We start from the raw sequence: 24,530 nt of genomic DNA, 5'->3' as shown, positions 1-24,530 counted from the left end.
TGACATATTGTGGGAACCTTAGTCCCGGAGTTTGCCCAGACGCTCCCATAGAAGAAGAGACGCCCTGTGCTCTTTGGCGTTCTTCAAACGAGGTGGTAACCTCTACCACGGAGCCGTAAGTGCAACTAGAAGTGGTCGTGTTGGTAGTGGATTAGGACTCTAATTTTGTAAAATTTGGGTCATAAGGAACCTTAGGATGAACCAGACCGCCGTCTGGGTTTCTGGCCGCGTTACATTCACGCGTACGCATAGTCCTCGCCATATTCAACTGTACGGATAGAGAAGTATAGGTGGAAGTGACTATGTACGCACTGGACCCACTCTATGAAGGAGACAGCTCATCTCTATCCACTCTAGATTTCTCCGTCCCAGGCGAACAACCAGCCTCATTAGGAGAAATGGACAAAGCCGAGTGTTGAGCCAGATTTTAAAACAAAGGAAAAAATAATGCAAGTAAAGAGATGTAAAAGAGAACAGGCAGCCTATCTCTGTACATGTAGAAATCTTGAGAAAGTTCTTAAAATTCTTGAAGGTTGACCATAAAACTAAAAAATGTGTCCAGAAAACACAATTAGCCGTCAACTAATTGCTCAGCCAATCACGTCATAGAAATCTAGGGTACAAACACTAAAGGGACACAATATCCCATCCCTATAAATACCCCAATCATTTATGATGGTAGGGCTGGATGGTGACATAACATTCAATACAAAATAGCTCCAACTCCTCTCTACTTTCTCTCTCTAGATTTTCTGTTTCCGGTCACTAACTTGATCGTCGGAGGCGAATATTCCGGTAAAGGAATTGTAGACACCTAAAAATGCCTCCCCAAAACCAAACCCGATGATTGTAAGGAATATTTCAAGCATTATAACCGCAAGCTTGAACCCCACGGTGATCATACACTAAAGTATGGTGGCGTCCAAAGGGAAAGAAAATAAAGAGCAAAAGAGTCGCCAACAAGTTTTAGGAACTTGTAAACCGTTCATGAGGTAAAGGTTACACCCCTTAACAATACATGAGAACGTCAACTCCAAAAGGTCTTGAATTAAATAGGGTTCGGGGATGAGGGTACGAATCCAATCTACAAAAGAGAGGACCCGCCCATAAAATAGGCCTCTACTTTATTCTACACGTATTCAGGTGCGCTTTTTGACTAACATGCTATCATTATATTAACCCTAAACATGTTTAATCTATGTTGGTTGAATATTAATGCACAAACAAATCTATTATTGGCGATCACTTGAATTAAAATCATATTAGCCTAAACCAAATTATTAATTATCTTATTAAGCGCAAATTCAAATACAAATTCCCTTCAAACATGCATAAAAGGCGTGATCAAGCAATAATAATAAATATATATCAAGCAACGTAATAATAACAATAATAATAATAACAGTATCATAATAAGGCATAATAAGGCTTGATAACAATAGCAAGATGCTAGACATGATACTAACAAAATTAATAACAAACCCTAGCATATCACTAAACAATAAAGATAAACCTAACATGACATTAACATGCTATTAGAAATAATAAAAGGCACCCTAAACATGATACTAGAAAGAAATAAAAACATCCTAACATGATACTAGGAATTAATCAAATCTAAACATGCTTTCTACATCAAAATAAAATAGGGAGTAAGCTAATAACTTACTTTGAAGCGTCGTAACTCTTTCTAATAACAAAATACACGCGTTAGTAAACTTCAATAAAAATAATAAATCAAAGAATTAAATTAAATAATTAAAAGAAAAGAGTTAAAAAGTTTAGACTTGATTTGGGACCAAACCCTCAGAAAAGTATAAACCTTTCACGTCTAGGACGAAGGCAACTTCGAACTTGGCTAGGTGTGTCTAGATCTAATGAGTGCGGAATTGTGTTTGTAAAAAGCTAGTTTGGAAAGAGAGAGAGAAAGAAAGCTATATTGCTCAAGATAGTAGAGAGAATTCTTAATAAGAATTGGTTGATGTAAAACGGAGGTCCAGGGACCCTATTTATAGGAGAATAGTCCAGAAATCGATAGAAAAATAGTCAGAATTTGAAGAGGAATAAAAATCCACGTTGTCGCCAGAAATCAACCTTATCGCCAGACAACAGGCCTATCGCTTGGACAAGCCTGTCGTTTTGCGACAAAGTCAGTTTTTTGTGAATTTTGTTTTTATTATATATTTTGATCCAGAAGTCCAAATAAAGCATATAATATGTCATTGGAAAGATCTTGAAGTCTACTTTCCAACCCAATTAGAATTAGATCAAAATCTTTGGTAAATAAAAAGATATGGCCGAAATAGTGGAAGGGTTTCAGTTTTGAATAGAGTTTCGTATTTCTTTCATATCTTTTTCGTTATAGCTCGGAATTAATATTATAATATATCATTGAAAAGATAATTTCAATATCTATCCAATCATATAAAATTTGGATTAAAAATATGAGGCATGTAAATAATATCTAACTGTATTTAAATATCTTTAATCCGAATAGAATTCGGACTTTAAAAAAGGAAAGTTTTATTCAAATTCAAACTCTTTGATCTTATCTTTTCAAAAAAGGATAATTAACATATTTTAGAAACTTATAGAAGCTTCTAATCAATCTTAATTATTTTAGGAATAGGATTAAACCTTTGGACCCTCCACATGATCATTGTGTCGTAGGTAAAATCCAGTTTAGGTCCAGTTTAGTATTTTGGCCATAACTTCCTCATTATTCATCGGAATTGGGTTTATAATATATTGTTGGAAAAATCTTTTCAAGCCCCATTCAACTACACCATTATTGGACCCTTATCATGGACCAAACTAAACTGGACTGGACGTTTTCATAAAATAAAAATGGGTTTTCGAAAACAGAAAGAAGGATTTTAATAAAAACTACTATATCACTTGACTTTTCACACATTCACTTCATTCAATAATGGTTTGACGCGAAAGGTATTCATCAATGGGTTTGGTTTTGGGGAGACACAATTGAGTGTCTGTAGGCGTTGTTTGAAGTGCGCCTACGTGAAAGCATGTTGTGAATATGTCAGGCACTCATAAGAAGTGGGAATTGACATAGGATTTGGGAAAACGATTAGGGACAAGGAAAGTAGGGAGCCGCCAACAAGTTTTTAAGGAACTTGTAAACCGTTCACGGATCATTAGGAATATGTATATATATATGTATATGTATACATATATATATATACATATATATATATATATATACATATATGTGTGTGTGTGTGTGTGTGTGTGTGTGTATATGTGTGTGTGTGTGTGTGTGTGTGTGTGTGTGTATATGTGTGTGTGTGTGTGTGTGTGTGTGTACATATATACACACACACACACACACACACACACACACACACACACACACATATATATATATATATATATATATATATATATATATATATATACATATTTATTTTGAATGAATTGTTATAATTATTAGAAATTATTAATTAATAATATTATTAAATATTAATTCTTAATAGTTTGAATTATTAAATATTATTATTGATAATTATTACCATTAATTATTATCATGGTTAATAAATATCAATTATTATTAATATTAATAAATATTAAAATTATTTTTAATATTGATAATCATTATAATTATTCAGAATAATAAATTATTATCATCAATACGATATTAACTATTATTATTGAATATTAATTATTAATATTGTTATTATTATTTGAGAATAGAGCAGAGCAGAGCAGAGCAGATTTCTTTTGAGCAGAGCAGATTTGATTTGAGCAGAGCAGCTCTAAATAAAGAACGAGGCCTTAGTGAATCTTAACAAGAATTTGATGACATCATTTTTCAATAAGGACCTCCAATGATGTCACATCCAAGTCTTAAGACTTGGGGCTAAACTTGCTCTTAGCTTATACTTCCTCCATTTTCTTTTACTTGCAACACTTCCCTAAAAAGGAAATGTCATAATACTTGCAACACAATATAAAAGGAAAGTTATTTTAGGGAAAAACTATATTATTTCCCTTATTTAAAGCTCATGACCCAGTAAATTACACTCCTAACAACCACTCATCCATTTTAAAGTTTATTATATCATGTGAACCCCACATTTCTTAAATACCGTGAAAAATTGTGTGTTGCATTTAAAAGAAAACGGAGGAAATACTAGGGGTGAGCACAACCGGGTACCCGGTTGATTTCGACGGACCCGGTCTTGGAACTGGTTGTACCGGGTCCTGTATACTTGGAACTGGTCTTGGAACTGGTTATACCGGGTCCTCAAATTTTGGACCCGGTATTGGAACCGGTGGGTACCAGTTCCAAATCCGGGTACCCAATTTCTTTTTTCTTGTTTTACTTACTATTTTACTAAAATTTTAACCTGCTATTTGAACTTGTCTTGTCTACTGTCTAGTGTCTATAGCTTGCATTGCTTCCTGTAATCTCCAAACTTAGAAAAAAAATAAAAATTGAAAAAAGGCTTTATAGCCAATTACAAAGTATAAATTAAAAGTTTTATTTTCAAAGTTCCTAAACATAATTAATAAAATAATAATGTCTTGTTTATAAAGTTCCACAAAGTCCATACAAACATCATCAAAATTTCAAGTTTACAACAAACTGACATAAAGTCCACAAACAACATAAAAACATCCTACTTTATTACAAGGTGAGATCTCTTGATTCCAAACATGAAGCACACACTTCACAAATTTCCTGTAAACAAAAAGCACATATATTAAAATATTAAATCATTAGAGTATATATATTAAATCACAACCAAAATTTGAGAAATAAAATATAAAAATGAATATTACCACATCAATTATTTCCAACAATGTCATTAACTTGTGGGATTCCACTATCACCCAATTCTGAAAAATCGTAAACAAGATAATTTAAGTAATAAACTTAGCAAGAGAAATAAAATATAAAAATAGATAATAGATGATAAATAGTAGTACTACCTTCTTCATACTTCTCGACATCCTCTAAAAAGCGCTCAATATCCACACAAATATTAGAAGCTCTTAGCCAATCTTGAGCACAAACTAAAGCTTCCACCGTCTTTGGCCCCAAACTACTACGAAATTGATCGAGTACCCGGCCGGATGTACTAAATGCGGACTCACTAGAAACGGTAGAAACTTGAATAGCTAAAATGTCCTTAGCTATTGTTGCTAACACCTTGTATTTGTCACTTTTTTCCTTCCACCATTGCAAAATATCAAACATATCCCCATCAACCCTTTTCTCCCTAACTTCTTCAAGATAGTTATCCAACTCACTTTTTTCAATAACCCCTCCTCCACCGTCTTCCTCATCAAACTCATCATAAAACTTTTTCATTTGCTCATTATTTGGTGCTATTGAGCTTTCTTGACCATTAACATTCATACTAGAATGATTAAAATCATGAACAACATTCTTGAGAGAAGAGGCAAGAATTGCATCATAATAGTCAAACAACTTTCTAAGAATGTCATACAAATCGTCACACATAACATCCACCTTAACAAAGTCACGAGGAAAAAGCTTTTTAAAAGAGTACTTCACAAACCTAAGCTTATATCGAGGATCTAAAAAATAATGAGTTTTTGCTTATTGTCAATATTTGTAGGGTACTTTGGACATGACTTAAGATGCTTCTTTAATGATGAAGTTCCATTATTAGTGTTACCTGTTAAAATTTTGTCACAATATTTGCATCTAATCTTGATTATTTTTTTGGTTTTCGGATCTCTAATGTCCCAAAAATGGCTCCAAAACTCAGACTTCCTCTTATCGCCAACTGTGGTTGGTTCGCTGGTTGCATTCCCAACACCGACATCACTTTCATCATCCATAGAGGTTCATGACGTTCATGATCCATCACTAATCTGAAATAAAATTAAAATTATACATTGATATATAAATAAATAGGAGAGTAATAATGTGTACATTCTAGCAAGTAGGTTCGGCCATTACTAGTTTACTACTAGCTTCTTAAGTAGAGTATACATTATTAATCAAATTCATTTTCATAATTAAATTCTATTTTGCTCCTTACTGCAATGCACTCACCACCACCTCCGACCACTGTCCTGACTTACAGCAGACGACAGAAGGTCAGAAGCAGCAGCAACATCAGAACAACAACAATAACAAGCCATATTTACAAGGGACTAAAGCAGCAACATAATTAAAGTAGTACCGATAGTAATTAAGGCCTTATTGCCATTTCTATGTTGTATTGGTACTTTGGTAGTATATATAGAAGTAGTTTAGCAAATGGGACTAAAGCAGCAACATAATTAAAGTAGTTTATCGTTTACAAGTTGGTAAGCTAATCAAACATCAAACTTTCTGCCTTAGATCACTGTCATTTACTCATTTACACGCTTATTCGTTGCACTTACTCAAACTAGCAAGTAGAAAACTAACTACAAATTGACAAATTTACGGTATACATATTTACAAAAAAAAAACACACAAATTTTTAATCTAAAAAAATAGTACAATTAATCAATTATCATAAACATGCGAAACTCAAATAATTTGCGAGTAAAATAACAAAAAGAGCTTGAGAGGAGAAGAACCTTTAACAATATGAGCAAAAGCTGTGAGATCTGAGAGCTTCAATCCGAGTGGTGAGAGTGTGAGACCGTGAGAGCAAGAACGGAGCCGTCGTGATGGAGGGGTGACCAGTGAAGGGGTGTTTTCTCTGTTGAGGTGAGAGAGTATGTGATTCAAAGTGGAGGCTGTGAGATTTTAGGGTTAGTGAAGTGAGAAAGAATATGAGTACATTAGTATGTTGGGCTTATTTTGATTTGGGCTCTAAAAAAAGATACAAGTATTTGAACTATTCAGCAAATTAGCTCTAAAATGTCCAGTTCCAAGACCGGGTACCCGGTTATATTGGTTCCAAGACCGGGTACCCGGTATTGGAACTGGTATAACCGGGTACCCGGTGGGTACCGGGTCCAAAATTTTAGGACCCGGAATTGGAACCGAATCTAACCGGGTCCTATATTTTGGACCCGGAATTGGAACCGGTACAACCGGGTCCGGGTCCGGACCCGCCGGGTCCTAACCGGTTCCAGTTCCAATACCGGGTACCCACAGTTTTTGCTCACCCCTAGGAAATACGTAGTAGAATAAGGAATTACTCAATAGTGAGGGAGTAATTAAATAAGGAATTAGTCAATAGTGGGTAGCTGAATACTTATATGCACGACCAAAAAGTGCATTCAAATTTTCAAAACTTACAAAAACACAGTGAACAAAGTAGAAAAATTTGTCTAGAACTACCCGCAAGATAGGGTGATTTGTTAACAACTACCCATTTTTTTTTAATTGTTTACAACTACCCGCAAGATGGAAAACGTTTGGGTAGCACTACCCATTAACGTTTTCCGTCCAATTTACACGTTAATGGGGCCCACTTCCCCAATTACCCTCCCTTTTTTAATTTTCCTCCATTACTCCACTCTCTTCTTTTACTCTTCAATTGACCTTCAACCTTTCTAACCTAAGCAACGAATATTCACCATCATCTTCGTCCCTTTTTCAGAAATTTGCAGCCCTACCATCCCTGGCTTTGCTTCATCTTCTCCCAGGATTTTTTGTAGTCCACGAAGTCTTCAGTTTAGGTGGAATGCCACAATTGCACTTGTTTGGATAAAGTTACATAGCTGAATGGTATGAAGAATTGGACATCCTGCAAATTAAAATGTCAATTTAGTTATTAAAATGCTTCAAAATTCTATCTCTAAGCCAGCATTACTGATTCCCATTACTCAATTTACCCCCAAACCCTAATCAAAAACCCCCAAATATTATTGAACACATAAACCCTAAATTGAAACACTAATGTAAATCCTAATTCTTGTAATTCCAATCAATTAAAACTTGTAAACAAATGCGAAAATCAATTAATTAGAAGGAATGTGTGAGAGATTACATGCAGTTGTCTTCAATTGCTCGAATTCTTCAATCGGATTTTTGACTATTATTGGAGGGAAAGGAATTAAAGAAAGTGAGGAGAGAAAAAACGTAGTTGGGGGAGTAAATTGGGTGGGAAAAGTTAATGGTGGCCCCATTAACGTGTAAATTGGACGGAATACATTAATGGGTAGTGCTATACAAACGTTTTTAATCTTGCGGTTAGTTGTAATTTGTAAACAATTAAAAAAAAAAGGTAGTTATTAACAAAACACCCTATCTTACGGGTAGTTCTAGACAAATTTTCCAACAAAGTATCGAAACTAAGGGTCTGTTCACATTTACTTAATTTCAGTTCAGTTCAGCTCCAATTAGTTCAGTTCAGTTCCAATCAATTCAGTTCAGTTTAGTTCATCTCTGAATTTCCCTCTCACATAAAATATTCATTTCAGCTTAATTCAGTTCAGTTCAGTTTCAATCAGTTCAGTTCAGTTCAGCTCAGCTCCAATCAGTTCAGTTCAGATCAGTTCAGCTCAGTTCAATAAATATAAACAAGCCCTAAGTTGCAAAATTGCCAAGGATAAAGATGCGGGGTAAGGGATTGAAGCGGCAACCACCATCGTTGACAACCTCCATTTACCTCCATCTTCGTGCTGCCGAATTTGAGATTCTTTTCTTCCTCTTTTTTCTCGTCGCTTTTCTCCTCTTCAAAGATCTCGTAAGTCTCCTCAATTTCCCCTTTTTTTCTTCTAAATTTTGATTCTAATCTTCGTTTAATCACCTTTTCAATTTGATAATTGGTTTCAGTTGTTAATTGTTGTTTTCAAGTTCAATTTCTGTTCGTTACTTTGAGTTTTGATTTATGATTTGTTTAACCTAGAATTTCTTGGAAGAATTGCTGTAAGACTTTAGGGTTTTTTTTAATTTTATAATATATGAATTTTAATTTTGGGACTTATTTGGGGTTTAGAACTGCGATATGATTTGTAGGTGATGAATTGTTGATTTCATTAGTTATAGCCAAGTTCATGTAGGGCATTAGATAGGAGCAAATGGAAAAAGAGGATCTTTGTGGATGATTCGCAGCCGAACTCATCAATTTTGGAATAAGGATTTGGTTTTGTTGTTGTAAATAGCCGAGTCAATTATAAGTTTAACTCACTGATTTTGTTTAGAAAAACAGCCTTTTTTGTCCTCGTTTTGATGAATGTTCAATTACCAGTGTTTGCAGGTGAATTGTTAGTTATACTAGTCAATTAACATTGTTTTAGCTTAATGTTATTTTAGCAGAACTGCTTTCTTGCCTTCATTTAGCTTAATGTTGAATTTCACTAATTGCTCGTGAATGTTGAAGTGTTAAAGTACCATTGATTGATTGCTCTTTTGGGGAAATTGGAGTATTTAAAGTATGCCAATCTAATTATGTCCCAAAAATTATTGCCATATGGGTTTTATAGGATCGAGAAAGAAGTCCAAGCAACATAGTCTCTCAAGTAGGTTTGAATTAGGTTTAGTGACTTTAGTTAATATTCTGTTTAGAAGGTTTAGTGAATTAGGTATAGTGATTATTATTAGATTAGTCCCCCTTTTGTCAATGGAGGTTTATTTTATGTTTTTCTTAAAGTTGAGATGTCTTTTTGTTGAAGTTGCGTGCCTAGTTGCTTGCCCATTATGTCTTTATCTCTGAGTTGAAAAGGAAGCATATTAAGATATCCTATCATAATTTGTGTCTTTGTTAGGATAGCGATTTTTTCTTCTCAATCTTCCAATATATAATTGGAAAAATTCACATGAATAATTACTACTATGGGTAGTCTTCCCATAATAATCCCACATGTTCTAGAATGGGGGGGATTGGTTCCTTCCCAAATGAACCGATGACCTCCATGAACTGAATTAGCGGGTCACTTGGGCCATGTAGCATAATGAGTCTTTTTTGGATTTTTTTTCTTAAAAGTTCTGCCCCTAACTCCCTTTGTCTACCCATATGGCCATACTTCTCCCTCCTTCCCGTCCACCACTATGCTTCTCCTTCCCCACCAAAACTAACTCGTCTGCTATGTGTCGTTGCTAGAAACCATCACTTTCATCTTGACACTAGAATAAAAGCACCTCAAGCTATTCACTCACATTAAGCAAAATTATTCTTACAAAATACAATTTGTTGAATGTGGCTTCATCCAAGAGTCATGATTCACACCCACAAAATTTTCAGGATCATTTGCCACTAGTAGAAGAAAATTAGAATCCTGAAACTTTGATTGGATAATTGGCTTGCTCAAAATCAAAATAAAAAGCAAATATTGCTGATTTGTCTTTATTTTGTCTAATTCAGGCATATGAATGAGCAATGAAGGAAATGCATAAGAATATTTTTATTTTAATAAATCTGCTCATAGAAGAAGGAAGAAAAAAAAAAAAAGGAATATGATGTCGTTGCTGAGTAATTGCTGGAGTTCTTTCATTTTAGTTGTTTGTGGAAACTCTTTAAATTTTAGATTGTAAGTACTAGTGATTTAAATCTAAAAGTGAAATTAAATGCAGTTGTGCAATAGTTTTGGATGAATGGGGATGGTGGTATAGTCTACATTAATGGATGGTTAGGCAAGGTTGATTTAGGCAGAAGATGGGAGTGGCTGGAAGTTGCAAATTCAACGGCAACAAGATGGAAGAGACTTAGTGGCAGTGATTTGTTGGTCGGGGGAAGGACAAGGGTGACTAGGTAGGGAGTGCGGTTGTTGGCAGGGCAAGGGAGCTGGTGGGTCATGGGTGAGAATGAAAGGTGGGAAAGAGAGAAAGGGGAAGGAATGCAATAAAAAAAGAATTAGCGGTTGAACAAGTTACTGGTAATCATGGATCATTTTGGGAAAAATTCTCCCATAGTTAGGATTATACAAGTATTTTTATAGTTGGGATTGCTATAGAAATACAATCCATAGTTGAGAACTTGAGATTTTTTGTGTATATCTTCTATAAAACTATCCTTTTGTTAGGAAAAAGTTACCTATACTATTTTGTAATTTATAACATGAATGGATCGTGATTAAATGTGCAAACATCCCACATTAAAGGGAGGGGTGGATACAAATTGGGTATGAGACAACTTAATAAGGGGTACTCTAGTAAAATTATGGCTATTCTATTTTTTTTTATTTTTTTTTCCATTATGAGGTATCTGGACAATTTGACTATTCTTTCCAAACAGCAGAATTATCTGCTCAATAAAACTCATATTTGAGAGAAAGCTGCAATAGAATATAGCAATCAGCCAATCATATATGTTTCTTTTAAGTGGTCTATTCTTTGTTACAAATTCTTGTATTTGTAACAAGAATATGTAACATACCTTCTGCTGCTATCCCTACTCAAGTAATCAGTTTGCAACTCCTTAACCAATTTGCAAATGAATTGGTATCTTTTTTAAGTGACTTTTTGACCTTTGCAGGCAATAAATTAAGTGAATTATTATTGGTGTTACTTCACGTCCTTTCTATACTGAAAGGCACCCATCACCCTTCATGGAGTTGCTCAATCTGCATTTACTTATCAGTTTGCAAATGAAATGTATCACTTTCACGTGACTTTTAAATCCATGTATAATTGCCAAATGTAATTGAATAAATTATTAGTGATGTTAGATGGATGACCTTGGTTTACTAAAAGGCACCCATCACCTTAAATATATACAGAGTATCATGCATCAATCTGCTTCTCTTTACAACAGATTAAATGAAAGTGTGTCGTCACAGGTGAGAGGTAGTGTGTGGGGTTGGGGAAGGGGGACGGAGGTACCAAAGTTCTTTTTGTATTATAGATGGGATAGCTATAAATGAACATGCTATTGAATTAATACCAGTAACAGACTCACAGGAGTTTGATAGGCCGTGCAATAAGCTGGAGTGTGTTGTTTTACTGGACTATCTGATCTACTTTGCTCTCAACATTGAATGCTGTATAGCAATAATTCTTAAATGTTTGATTTTCGTGTATAACAGCCAGCCATAGAAATCAACATGAATGGTTCTATCCTTTATTGTGTCTTCTAAGTTAATTGTTATTGTTTTCTCATAACTGAGCTACCTGTGTTGGTATTGTGCTTTTCAAATGGGTAGGTATTAGCATGCACCTGTAGATTTTCCTCTAGGATAGTGTAACTTGTAAGACTTTGTATGTTGTAAGCAAATGAGAGGGAAAGGTTGTTAAATTATTATTAAGATAGGATTGTGGCAGATGTCCTGCGTCATTATTTATCTTATGGTGGTTCTTATTTATTGCAGACATCAAGACCTGAGTACAATCAGATTATGGTGAAGAAGCCTCAACATGATTTCTGGCCCTTCTAGATTTTGACAATGATATCGTAGATTTTTCTTCTTGTTTATGAGCATATAATTATGTATCTTTTTGTACGATAATTTTATCTGTAGTAAAGCTTACAAGTTAGTCGAGAATGTAAATCTGTGTTTCTGATCTATACTTTATAGCAATTATAAAGACAATTGTCTGATTTCTGTTTATTATCCAAATTTTCTGAGGACAACCATCATCAATTTATATATCTGCAACTAAAGTAGACTTGAATATAGTTGGGGTGAGGAAGGGCCTAAAATGAAAGATAAATTGGCTCCTTCTGAACCTTGGTCTCAGCTATGAAGTTCTTACTGTCTTTTGCAAATTCAGGTTTAAGGCCTTATGAATTTCTCGAGCCCTACGCAAGTGATTTTCCAGTTAGCCTTCGAGATTTTCTTGGTGGTTTTTTACAACATTTTTGTAAAAAAATGGTTTTTCACAAAAGGATTAATATGTGATTTTTGACAAAATTTCCTATATTTTAAAAAAATGGTAAAGTGTTGTCAGATTCAACATGTATATTTATATCCTATTTATAATATAAACTTTTTATACTTTCAGTTGATACATAATGGAAAATATTGGTAGTCAAATGTATATCTCAAGATCGTACTAACACAATAGGCACATATGGGACGAAACCACAAGAGTATTTCTTAGTTTATAGAGAATAACTAAAATTCCATAAACAGAAAATGAAGTTTTACAAAAAGATAATAATATTAATACAAAATTGATAACAATAATCAAGATGATCCTATAGCTTAATAATAACCCTCATATATGCAACGGTTTTGTGGTATTGTCCCTCTAAAATTACTGCATTTTAAATGTCCCCAAAATGAAGCTCTACACAGAACTAAGCAGGCCTTCAAATATAGCTTGTCGTCTCAATGCAATGAGAAAGTTAAACGAGCAACGGTAATAAGAACAACACCAACAGGTCCAGCACCAGAGTACACCACAGCATAACCATTCTCAACATGCAACAATAAGAATCTTTTAGATTCATCACCATAGCAAACGAAGTTCATTCAAGAGTACTCGTACACGGGGTGATGTATTAGGAGACCCTCACTTCAAAATTCTTTTTTAAAGGAAATTTGGCCAATACATGAGCAACATAGTTACCCTTCCACGAACATGAGCAAAACATGAATTATGTTAAGTCAATGCATCAACAAAGATCCCAAGTGTGAGGAACCATTCATATCACCGCCATTTAGTAGTTAGTATAGTCTCGTCACGCTTTTTATAATGCAGTTCAAGCGGTAAGAACCATTGAATTCAACACATTACCTTTCATGGAGAACAAAGCAGGATTAGCAAGTAGAAAAGGCTCAAGAGTAAATCAGAACTCTTAAGGGACATCAGTTGAGTAAAACCAACCGTTCACAACAACTTAAATATACATATCAAAATAATGGAATTAGGCTAAGATCAAATCAGATCATATACGTAGTATAAAAGCAAATAAGTTTGAGTCAAATAGATAAGAAAACATGTATATTCCATATCATTATATCATATCACAATTTTTTTAAAGTTCAGGTTGAATTAGAAATAATCAAATCACATCAGAGAATTTGTTTTATAAATTGGTAATAATTATAATTTATTCATTTTGGACGGCTTTAATGAGAGCATGAATGAATGCATTATCTGCATGGTACAATTGTAAGTATGATGCACATGTAACATTTTAAGGCATCTAGAGAGATGTAACTTTTTTATTTTGTTGTACAGTATTAATATGCATTTCCTTTTAGAGGTGGATTTTGATTGAAATAGGTTCTTTATAAAAAGCAAAACCTACATATGAAGTAGCATAGCCAAAACAATAAAAATACTAGTCACACAAGTTCCGTTTTTTACACTTTTGTAATTTAAACACCAATATAAAAAACTAAAAACAACACTATATTGTTTTGTATATAGGATTTTCAGTTAATTTCACATATTTGCAAGTTACAATAACAATACTCCCTTTGTTTTTGATAGATGTAGCCATATTTCGCTTTAAGATATTTTAATTTGATGTACCCATATCCTTATTCTATTTTTAATAAGCAAAAATATCTATCTTACTCCCTTAACCTTTACGGCCTTGTTTGGTTGACAATATAAAATGGGGGAAGTGAAAATTCATGAGATTTGATTAATTGAGGAGTTGTTTGGTTGACAAAAAAAATATTAATTCATGGGATTTCTAAATTTGCCAACCAAACAAATACGAATTTCATGAGAGAAATAACTTCCCATGAAATGCAATTTCCTAAGGGAATTTAATGTCATGTCAACCAAACAAAGCCTAATATTTACCTAATTCCACACACTCTTATGTTATTCCTTATTCCTTACACCAATTCGCCTTTTTACCACTCTTATTTATTTGAATAATAGTAATAATAATATTCCTATCAAAATAAATAAATAGTCATATTATTTACATTATTAACTTGAAAAGAATCAGATAAGAGTAGATTTGAACGATAAATTCAGACCAGATTTTAGGTGAGCTAAACATAGCCTTAAGACATGCAATGAAACTAACAACAAACTCAATTAAGGAAAGTATTATATACCTCCACATGCGTTCAGCGCTTTTATCTCGACATTGGTTAGGTTGGCGAAAAATCGAGTGACAAATTATCATAGTAATTTCTTTGCTGCTCCCCCACATAAAAATAAGAGAATATTCAAGACATGTTAGACAGTCATTTTGTTTAGTTTAAAACACCAATGATGCAATTAAAACAAATATACCTTTTCGTTAACAGAAGGTTTCATTCCCACCAATGCTTTTTCAAAATGACTATTATTAATTATCCAAGGAATGGCACCTGCACCCTTTTGCTTCAATAATCGCATCTCGTCATGAGCAAACCTATTGGCTTGCCGCATCTAGCAGTATTCCAAAAGAAAGAAAGAAAAAAAAAATACTTAGCCTATATTGCTAATTGAAAGGAATATCAAGATTTTAATGAACATCCACTGAGGGATGTAGGAGTACCAGAATTGTGATAAAGACATAGCAAAGATAAGAAACAAGGAATGGGGTGAACAAACCAGGAAAGCAAGGTCAGCACCACTAAAATGATCACAAGCTGTTCTCTCTGCAATAGCAATTAAATCCACATCGGTATCTATAGGTTTCTTTCTTGCAAGAGCTTTCAATATCAAGCCACGTTCCTGTGGACTAGGCAGAGGAATGTATAATAGTTCCTCAAATCTTCCAGGCCTCAATAAAGCAGGATCTATCAACTTAGGTCTAGAACATCCAGATAAAGACTGTCATATAGGAGGATTTTGGCATTGATAAAACATATTACTAGCAGTGATAAGTAATGAAAAAAAAAATAAAAAGTATACCGATTTGTAGCACCAATGACATAAACCCCCCGTCTTTCCTCTGCACCATCTAGCTCAATAAGAAGCTGCAATGACAGTTTAAGATTTTAAACATCTGAGTGCCCATGTGAAAAATAAACCAAAACTATACAGTGGTACAAAGTGAAGAACCTGCTTAAGTATCCTATCAGTAACCCCACTAGATTCTCCACGATTTGCAGTCAAAGCATCCACCTGTGACAAGTTTAGCATTTTCAAATGTCATCAATTGAATTTGATTCCTGAATTTATCTTGTAGTCCTATTCTTGTTATGATACACACAATTAGCAATACACCGATATAAAAGAATGGGCATATAAAAAGTAAGGATTTTTACGTCCTTGACATGGTGAGAGCTTTAAGATCTTAATTTAAGTTTCCAATAAGTTTTTTGGGATGAGAGTGCATTAGTGACAGCATATATCTCAACTCAAGGTAAATAATGTGAGCTGGGCAACCACTTTGAGCTTTTGTTTGGCCGTCACTTGACAATTCAACAATCAAGAGATTAAGATCAAGAGGTATTAAATATTGCTTTAATATCTCAGATTGGGCAAGCTGTCCACTAACAATCAATTATTAGAAATGTAGAATTATTCTTACTATCAAAATGTGTACACAGGAGATTAAAGAAAACACCCAATAAGATTAGATTTGATGATAGAGAGATGAAAGATATTGCAAAAAACACAGTATTTCATGATGAGACCAAACAAATGGAAATAGATCACATGCCATTGGATAGCAGATGGCTTTAAAAGGAGACATAGCTGATAATAATTAACATCTCAACTCTCAAGCAGCAATTCACAAAATTATAAGGAAAGTTGGAATTACAAATATGAATGCACCGAGAAAAGGGAGGGTGTGGAAAGTTAAATCATGGATACGAGCATTGTAATTTTTTAGCATTAGAGGCTTTTACACCAATATGAGTGGAGCATATCAAAAGGAAGCCAAGTATTTTGAGGTGATTAAGGCCTTAAGCCTACAATCATCTACATTCATCTCAAAAAGGAACATACAATCAATAATACATCATATTTCACATGTCTTCTCCATATAAATGGGATTCACATGATTTAGTCACTAAATTGTGGTTGGGGCATATTGGAATTTAAAATGGGTAATGTTATATGCGCCCTCAAGGCGTATATAAGCATCTAAAACATTATATAGACTGATACTCCCCATTGATTTAGGATTGCAAGACTTTCGCATAGGTTAGGGAAATTAATGTTTGGTTTACCATAATATTACCACCTCTGGCTTTGTATTTTCAGCCACACCAAACACCGTAAGTATGAAAAAATAAATACAAAAGTGTCACATAGCACCATATAAACCCCGCACTCCCACCCCCCCCCCCCCCCCCCCACCACCTCACCCCAAAAAAATAAATAAATAAATATATAAATAAAAAAAGCTCCAACTATCTAGCAAATTTCATGAAGAAAAACAAGAAAAGCAATAGTGACCTAGATAAAGTCATTGCCTATTACACAACAACTTTCCTTTTAGATCCCATCATAATGCAAAGCCGAAAGCTTGATCAAACCAACACCCCCCCCCCCCCTCCTTTCTCTCCTCTCAAAAAAGACAATGTCCCAACTATTTCATGAAAAAAAGCAATAGTGACCTCATCATGTAGATAACCCATTGCCTATTACACTAGAATTTGCCTTTAAGATATTTCATCATAATGCTTGGCCAAAAGGCTGTTCAAATTTGCCTCTCTTGGCTATATTAAAACTTACAAGCCAACAAAGGAAACTAGCAACGAGCAACAACAATGTAAACATTTAAAACAATAATTATAACTTCAAGAAAAAATATTCATACCTCATCAAAGAAGAGAATACATGGAGAACATGTCCTTGCACGATTAAAGATCTTGCGAACAGCTAATTCACTTTCACCAACATATTTATCCAAAAGTTCAGGACCCTGGTAAGGTTGTTTTTTTAAAAAAAAAAAAAAAAAAAAAACAGAACATTCAGTACTTCATAGCAAGGTGAGTATGCTTTAAAGGCCCAATCCCTAGAAAGCAAAGATGCAAACAGACCAGGGGGGGGGGGGGGGGGGGGTGAGGGGGAAATTTACAGCAGGGAGCAGTGAAAATAGACCTTGATGTAAATGAAACTTGCACCAGCCTCATTAGCAACAGCCTTGGCGATCAACGTTTTACCACAGCCAGGGGGACCATAAAGCAAGAATCCTGCTGGCAAATCTTCTCCAAGTCCCTGAATAATATCAGCAGAAATAAGAGTCAATATACAAAAATCATCAGACATAAGATGCTGCTCATAAAAGCAGACATGGGAACCAGATCAACAGTCACACTGGCTTGATAGTGGAAATGGTGTAAAAAATTTCTAGCTGCAATGACTCATTATAAAGTCAGTTTGAAAAAAGACAAAATATCACGGAAAGCACAAGAGTTGCAAGTGATTTCTGTACAAGCAGCAAAGCAAGTAGGGTTTAAAAAGCAGATAAACCTCTCTTAATTGAAAAGGTTAGCAGCTTATCATGAAACACTCATCAACAAGAACCTACTAGTTGTACTGAAATACATGTGCTTTCCTCAATAAATTAATAAAATAATGTAAAAAATATACTCTTCAACTTCCTGAAACTCAATCAAACCATGTACCATTATCAACTTCTTACACATGTATAGAATGGAGAAGTATTTATGATAGGGATGCAAGTGGGTACAAAAATGCTGGTTCCACACCACGTCAGCGGGGCGGGTATGGTATGGGTACAATAGTCATACCCACCATGGGTAGTGGTTAGGTGGTGGATTTAAAGTAATACCTGTCTACCCACCCAACCTAGCACTTACAACCATATCTTTTTTTTTTTTACAACAACTTTACAACTATTGAACTTAAATTTGGTAAACCCATAGCTCCATAAGCCCAATTAAAGTAGACAAAACCACAATATTCAAGTTCCTACCCACATTGTGACGTGTGTTGATAGTTTAATATGGCTTGTAGTGTAGAGTTGTTACTTGAAAAACAATATCTAATCCTGCACTTTTATTAGTTTTGTTTTTAAATTTTTGACAGCTAATTGACTTGTAATTTTTACCATAAAATTTTTGCCAAAACTTATATCATTGACCACTTTAAATAATGTCTAAAATGAACTACTAATTTAAATGGCTACAAGTCATTAAGGCCCTATTTGGTTTGATGTAAAATGTTTTCACGGAAAATGAATTTCCCATTTACCTTTGATTGGTTTGTGATGGGGTGGAAAATAATTTTCTCAATGGTGGAAAATTGCATCTACAATAATGGAAAACATTTTCCTTTCCTAAACAAGGGAAGCCTCATTTTCCTTCCTCTTTTTACTTTCTTCTCATCCATACCCACATTTCCCCTCCTATTTTTCATTTCTCTTTAACTTTTCTTGTAAGAACCAAACAAAGTAAAATTATCTTGCGAGTGTGGTTTTCCTTGAAAGTATGTTTTCCATAAAAACAAATTTTTCATTATGTTTTACATCAAACGAAATGGGGCCTAAATAGAAAGTAGACAAATTGGTAAACCATTGCTACACATACAACAATCCTAAGTAAACCAAATACTAGTTACATTGGAAAATACAAACTGCACATTGCACACGATTATTCAAAATAAAAAATAAATAAATAAGTAAATAAAAGTTGCATATGAAGCCTATTCTAATTGATAACAACTAGTTACCAGTAATTCTTGGATAACAAAGTCTAGAATGCTAGTGATTGCAAAACACAAAATCACATCTTACACATTTTAATGATTACACATATTAAAGAAAAAATGACTACGTAAAACAAGCCAATTAAGAACTATTAAAAGGGGGAAAAAAATAAAAATTAAAAAGGAAAATTTCACAATAATATTCCAACCTTTCGTTGGTTCTCCTAAAATAATCCAAACTTTGGATTAACCCTGAATAATCCCACCTTTGGTATGTATTCTCCCATACTGAACCTAAGTGACCGGTTACCTGAAGATTAGGTAACTAATTTTTTTTTTTTTCCTTTTTTTCCCTCCATGACCACTTCTTTCTCTCTCTTCCTTCATGGACACCTTTCTTCATCCTTCCTCCATGAACACCTTTCTTCCTCCTTCCTCCATGAACACAACCTTCATCCTAACTCCTTCTTCCATCACCACAAACCACAATAACCACCACCTCCATTTTCGTCCTCACAGCCAGTGAGCCACCTCCTTCATCTTTTCTCCATATTACAAACCACAATCACTACCACGAAGGGAGAGAGAAGGAAAACGGGGAAAGGGAGGTTTTAAAAGAGTAGGCAGAAGGGGGTGGTTTCTATGGGTTTTGGTTTGACAGTGGGGGTTTGTGGGTTGGTTGATGGTGGTGCGGAGGTTTGTGGGCTGGTTGATGGTGCGTGGAGGTTTATGGGTTGGTTAATTTTGTCACAAGAAGACGTAAGCTGGGACAGTGGGGGTTTCTGGTTTGGTTGATGGTGGTGCGGAGGTGGGTCGGTGTGGGTGGATCGATGGTGGGGTTGTGATGGTGCTATGGTGTTTTGGGCGGCTGCGGCGGTGTGGATGATGGTGGATTGACGGTGTGGTTGATGGTAGGAAGCTAAGGGTAGCTGTTTTTTTTTTGGGGGGGAAATTTTATTTTGTTTATATAAAATTAAGTTTTAAATAATAATAATAAAAAAAATAAAAATAAAAAATAAACAAACAAACCAATTAGAAGTTACATACGGGGGCATGGTGACCTGCTGGGGGCGGTGAGGGAGAATAATAGGTAAAGGTGGGATTATTCAAGGTTAATCCAAAGGTTGGATTATTTTGGGAGAACCAGCGAAAGGTTGGATTATTCTTGTGAAATTTTCCAATTAAAAATAAAAGAGCAATCACAGAAGTTCACCAGTCAAAATGTGTGTTGGTTAAGAGTACGTGCAATCTAATAAATATAAACAGTATAATCAAACTAATAAATTTGACAAGAACAGAATACTTGAAAAAAAATATCAAGTATAATTAATTACCTCATAATCTTCAGGATTTCTAATAGGATCAACTATACAGCTCTGGAACTCCTGCCTTATGGTGCCAAGGCCTCCAACATCTTCCCATTTCACATTAGGAACTGCAGAGAAACCTTCCCTCTTTAAAGACGGTTGAACATTCTTAAATGCAACCTAAATCAATACATAGTCCAGGAGGAAAAAAACATCAACATACTTGGAAAATCACCTATATCCATAAACTAATAAACATTTCATGACAATAAATGGCATAAACTAATAAACATTTCAGGACAATAAATGGCAGAAGTAGCAAATTTTACAACGGAACAAAACTTTTTTTTCACTTAGGAAAACATTTACAGGAAAGTGACATTGAATTACCTCAAAATCTGACATTTTGGGACAGAGTGTTTCCATTTCTCCAGGCATAAAACGTAGTTGCTTCCACCAACCATCATCTTGGGGCCCAACTGCACACTCCTTAAGACCCTCATCCTTCTTTAAGTTAATCATCTTCCTCATAGCATGTACAGAAGCTTTTCTAACATAATCTTCCAGGTCAGCCCCAACAAACCCTGCTGTGTCCCTAGCCAACTTTCTAAGGTTCAAACCCTCTTGAACAACAAGATCATGTGTCAAGACTGAAAGTATCTCAAACCTTGCATTTTCATCTGGAACTCCTAGTTCAATCTCCCAGTTAAATCTTCCAGGTCGCCTTAATGCAGGGTCAAGAGCATTTGGACGGTTGGTTGCTCCAATAACAACAACATGGCCTTGTTTGCTCTCAGAAACTGAAATCTCCGGAACTGCTGGAGATGAATGTACTTTACTCCCACTCACAGATATCTTTTGACCAGCTACAGAAGCATTCTCACATATAGTATCCATGCATTTCAATAACTGAGTGACAATTCGCCCTTCTTGCCTTTTCTGCGAGCTCTCTCTTTTCTCCGCAATGGCATCAATCTCATCAATAAAAATTATTGAAGGAGCAGTCCTACGGGCTTTTAAGAAAAGCTCACGAATGTTTCCTTCTGACTCACCTTCAATATTAAAACACAAGAAGCATCAAGGACTGCTAAAGTAAATCCTAACATATATATCATTTACCATCATAAGCAAGGCCAAAGAAGACATCATGAAGATGTAAAGCCCTAAGATGAAAATCTAAGTTGCACAACGACACACTGCCGACACCATAAGCAATGTCACATACTCACATAGCCTTTTTTTCTTTTAAAAAAAAAAACTTTTAACCAACCCTAATTTAAATTAGACAGTAGGCCAAGAAAATCTTGATTGCTTTATTCCATTCATTAACTTAACGACATGTTAAAAAGGTGACACACTCAAATATGAATGGAAAGAAAGAAATGTCGCAAGAAATGTGCATTTTCATCCTCTTCTCTCCCTTCTACGGTTTTACCAACAATAGTAGGCTCTTTAAAGGCCACAAAAGATATCAAAAATATAAGCTAGTTCTGATTTGACATACCTGAAACACCAGATACAATCTCAGTCGATGCAATCTGATACAAAGGAACGCCAGCTTCATTAGCAATAGCTTGAGCCAACATGGTCTTACCACACCCAGGAGGCCCGTGCAATAGAATTCCTGTTGGTGGCCCTGCATGTAACTGACACAGCCGGTTGAGGAGTTCAGGGTAACGAAGTGGGATAAGCACATTGTATTTTAATTCCTCCAACACTTCACGCATGCCACCAAAATCCTTAAACATGGGATGCTTGTGCACCTGATCTCTACCATCATCTAAATCCATATTTTTACTTCCTATTCCTCCAGTTTTCTCAAGCATCACAATATTCTCCATCTCATCCTTTTCTAATAATTCTATAGTTTTCTCATTTTTCTCCTCCATACTCTCTTCTGTTTTATCAGGTTCACAATAGGCTTCCCTTAACATTGTTTTCATCAAGTCAAACTTCGGACTGGAATCCTCCTCGTAACCTGAATCAAGGGATGAAGATGCTAATCCTGATGTCGATGTTGATTGTTGAACTTGACCATCTCTACCGCCACTACTATTATTCCGCTTAAGCTGAGAAAGGGCCTCTCTAACATTTTTGGTGAGTATTGCGGTTTTCCACCTCCTGTACTCCGGATATGTCTTACGTAGATATCTCACAGCATCCTCCTCACTCTCAAAGTTGCAGTCCTCCAAGTGTTGCTGTAAAATCCTATGGGCGCTACGACCACCACGCGAATTCGATCCCTTTCTCATAGTGTTATCAATTCAAATTACTAAACCCCTAAACCAAATTTAAACCAAAGTAATCTGCCATTAAACTCTTGAAAATGGATACAATTTCATAAACAAAGTAGTTTCACAATACAAGTTTAATAAAAAGCGCATTCCTTTCCAATTTCCAATTAAATTGAATCAATCAAATATACATTCCTCAATATTTGAACTTAAATAATCAAAGTAGGATCGAAAATTCACTATAAATTCACCTCGCTTAGAAGTTAAAATATAATAAGAATAGCAAATTTATAGCAATGAAATCGCTTATTATCATTATTCATAACTTGAGTAATTATATGAATAGTTCAATAATTCACCTTAGAAGAACCCTAAATTGACTTAACAAACAATCAAATTGATGATACTGTGAAACTATACAGAATTGATAAATTGATATTCGGTGATTAGAAACAGAATTCTAACCTTAGAAGCTTCGTGAATAAAGGAGAGAAAGCTGAGAAGGCGCTTGAATGGAGAACTCAGAGCACGCTTCAATGGAGAAGGCAGTGTACAGGGGGGGTAGAGAGGCGGAGTGTTGTTCAATGGGTTATTAGTTAAAGACCCTGACCCTGACCCGGCCCGGCTAATTTAAAGGATCGGCAGGCTGGTTAATAAAAAAAATTCGGGTTAATAAAAAAAAACGGCTATTTCACCAAATGCCACTGAGTACTTTAAAAATTCACCAAATGTCATCGAACTTTTCAGAATTCATCAAATGTCACCCAGTTTTTTAAAAATTCATCAAGTGTCATTAATGACCTACGGCTGCTAACTCCGTTAGTCATTAGGGATTAATCATGACACATGTCATGATATAATTGAACCATTTATCTTAATTCATTAAAAAAAAAAAAATTAACCTTTCAAAAAAATTTTAAAAAAAATTTTAAAAAAACCCCCAAAATTTTTAACAAAACCAAATCTGAACTTTGCACATGATAGTGGAATATTCCATTGGGCAGGTGAAGCAGGAACCCCCAGAGGGTTATATCCATATGTAGAACACATATGGGTTCAGAAAAGTGAGAAAATGACTCAATCAATAAGCAAAATCGAGCCAACAACACTAGAAATGGTCAAAGCAAGAAGACAGACCCCTGGCTCGGTATTGGAAGAACTTGGCGCCAGACTATAGGGACTGTCGCCGCAAAAAAGCTCTTGTCGCCAAGCGACAGAACTGTCGCCAGGCGACAAAAACTTTTTACGGGCGACAAGCCCTGTGTTCTAGACGCTAGTTCCTACATGCCTTGGCAAGTTTCTGTGTTCTTCGAATTTTCCAGATTTCGCATCATCTTTTCGATCCTAGTCATGAAAGATATTTCTCAAATTTCCTACGTGTAAAATTCCTATGGATTGACTCATGGGGTACTCCCATGAGGACCTTTTAATGCATATGACAATAATGTTAATCAAATCACGCACATGAAATACTTAGAATTTTTCGAGTCTCATCCGCTCATTCTAAATAATTGCCAAAATTTAATAAATTTCAGGAATATAAATAGAAATCCTCCCCAGTGGAGTCGCCAAAAACTGTAGGGAATATTTCAAGCATTATGATAACCCCAAACTTGAACCCCACTGTGATCATACACTAAAGTA

At 35.0% G+C, this 24,530-nt stretch overlaps 1 protein-coding gene and 1 long non-coding RNA gene across 3 annotated transcripts; one reads left to right on the top strand and one right to left on the bottom strand.

Moving 5' to 3' along the window:
• Window positions 1-8,473: 8,473 nt before the first annotated feature.
• On the top strand, window positions 8,474-12,429 carry LOC145605311 (uncharacterized). The gene is made up of 2 exons (XR_014105041.1): window positions 8,474-8,627; window positions 12,187-12,429. It is a non-coding gene; the product is annotated as an uncharacterized LOC145605311 (long non-coding RNA).
• A 490-nt stretch (window positions 12,430-12,919) lies between these two features.
• Window positions 12,920-22,929, bottom strand: LOC145605016 (cell division control protein 48 homolog C-like). 2 transcript variants are annotated; one of them, XM_081661023.1, is made up of 11 exons: window positions 22,157-22,929; window positions 21,043-21,704; window positions 20,680-20,832; window positions 17,777-17,893; window positions 17,493-17,597; window positions 15,782-15,844; window positions 15,632-15,696; window positions 15,329-15,530; window positions 15,026-15,163; window positions 14,845-14,928; window positions 12,920-13,558 (listed from the first exon to the last, which is right to left on the bottom strand). In XM_081661023.1, exons 1-10 carry the CDS (start codon window positions 22,902-22,904, stop codon window positions 14,881-14,883), a joined length of 2,301 nt encoding a protein of 766 aa, XP_081517149.1. In that variant the 5' UTR covers window positions 22,905-22,929; the 3' UTR covers window positions 12,920-13,558; window positions 14,845-14,880. The 2 variants fall into 2 exon arrangements, with proteins under 2 accessions (XP_081517149.1, XP_081517151.1); XM_081661025.1 differs by lacking the exons at window positions 14,845-14,928; window positions 15,026-15,163; window positions 15,329-15,530.
• Window positions 22,930-24,530: the final 1,601 nt, after the last annotated feature.

The sequence above is a fragment of the Chenopodium album genome, chromosome 22 (assembly GCF_948465745.1).
Source record: "Chenopodium album chromosome 22, dcCheAlbu1.1, whole genome shotgun sequence".
In the NCBI taxonomy this organism is placed as follows: domain Eukaryota; kingdom Viridiplantae; phylum Streptophyta; class Magnoliopsida; order Caryophyllales; family Amaranthaceae; genus Chenopodium; species Chenopodium album.
This window is presented reverse-complemented; position numbering and strand designations above follow the sequence as displayed.

Excerpts from the sequence above, each read along its gene's own strand:
- LOC145605016 (XM_081661023.1), bottom strand. The coding sequence starts at position 22,904 with ATGAGAAAGGGATCGAATTCGCGTGGTGGTCGTAGCGCCCATAGGATT. Across the intron at positions 15,697-15,781 it reads CTGATAGGATACTTAAGCAG|CTTCTTATTGAGCTAGATGG; the intron begins GTTCTTCACTTT and ends CTGTCATTGCAG. Across the intron at positions 15,164-15,328 it reads GTGCTGACCTTGCTTTCCTG|ATGCGGCAAGCCAATAGGTT; the intron begins GTTTGTTCACCC and ends GAATACTGCTAG.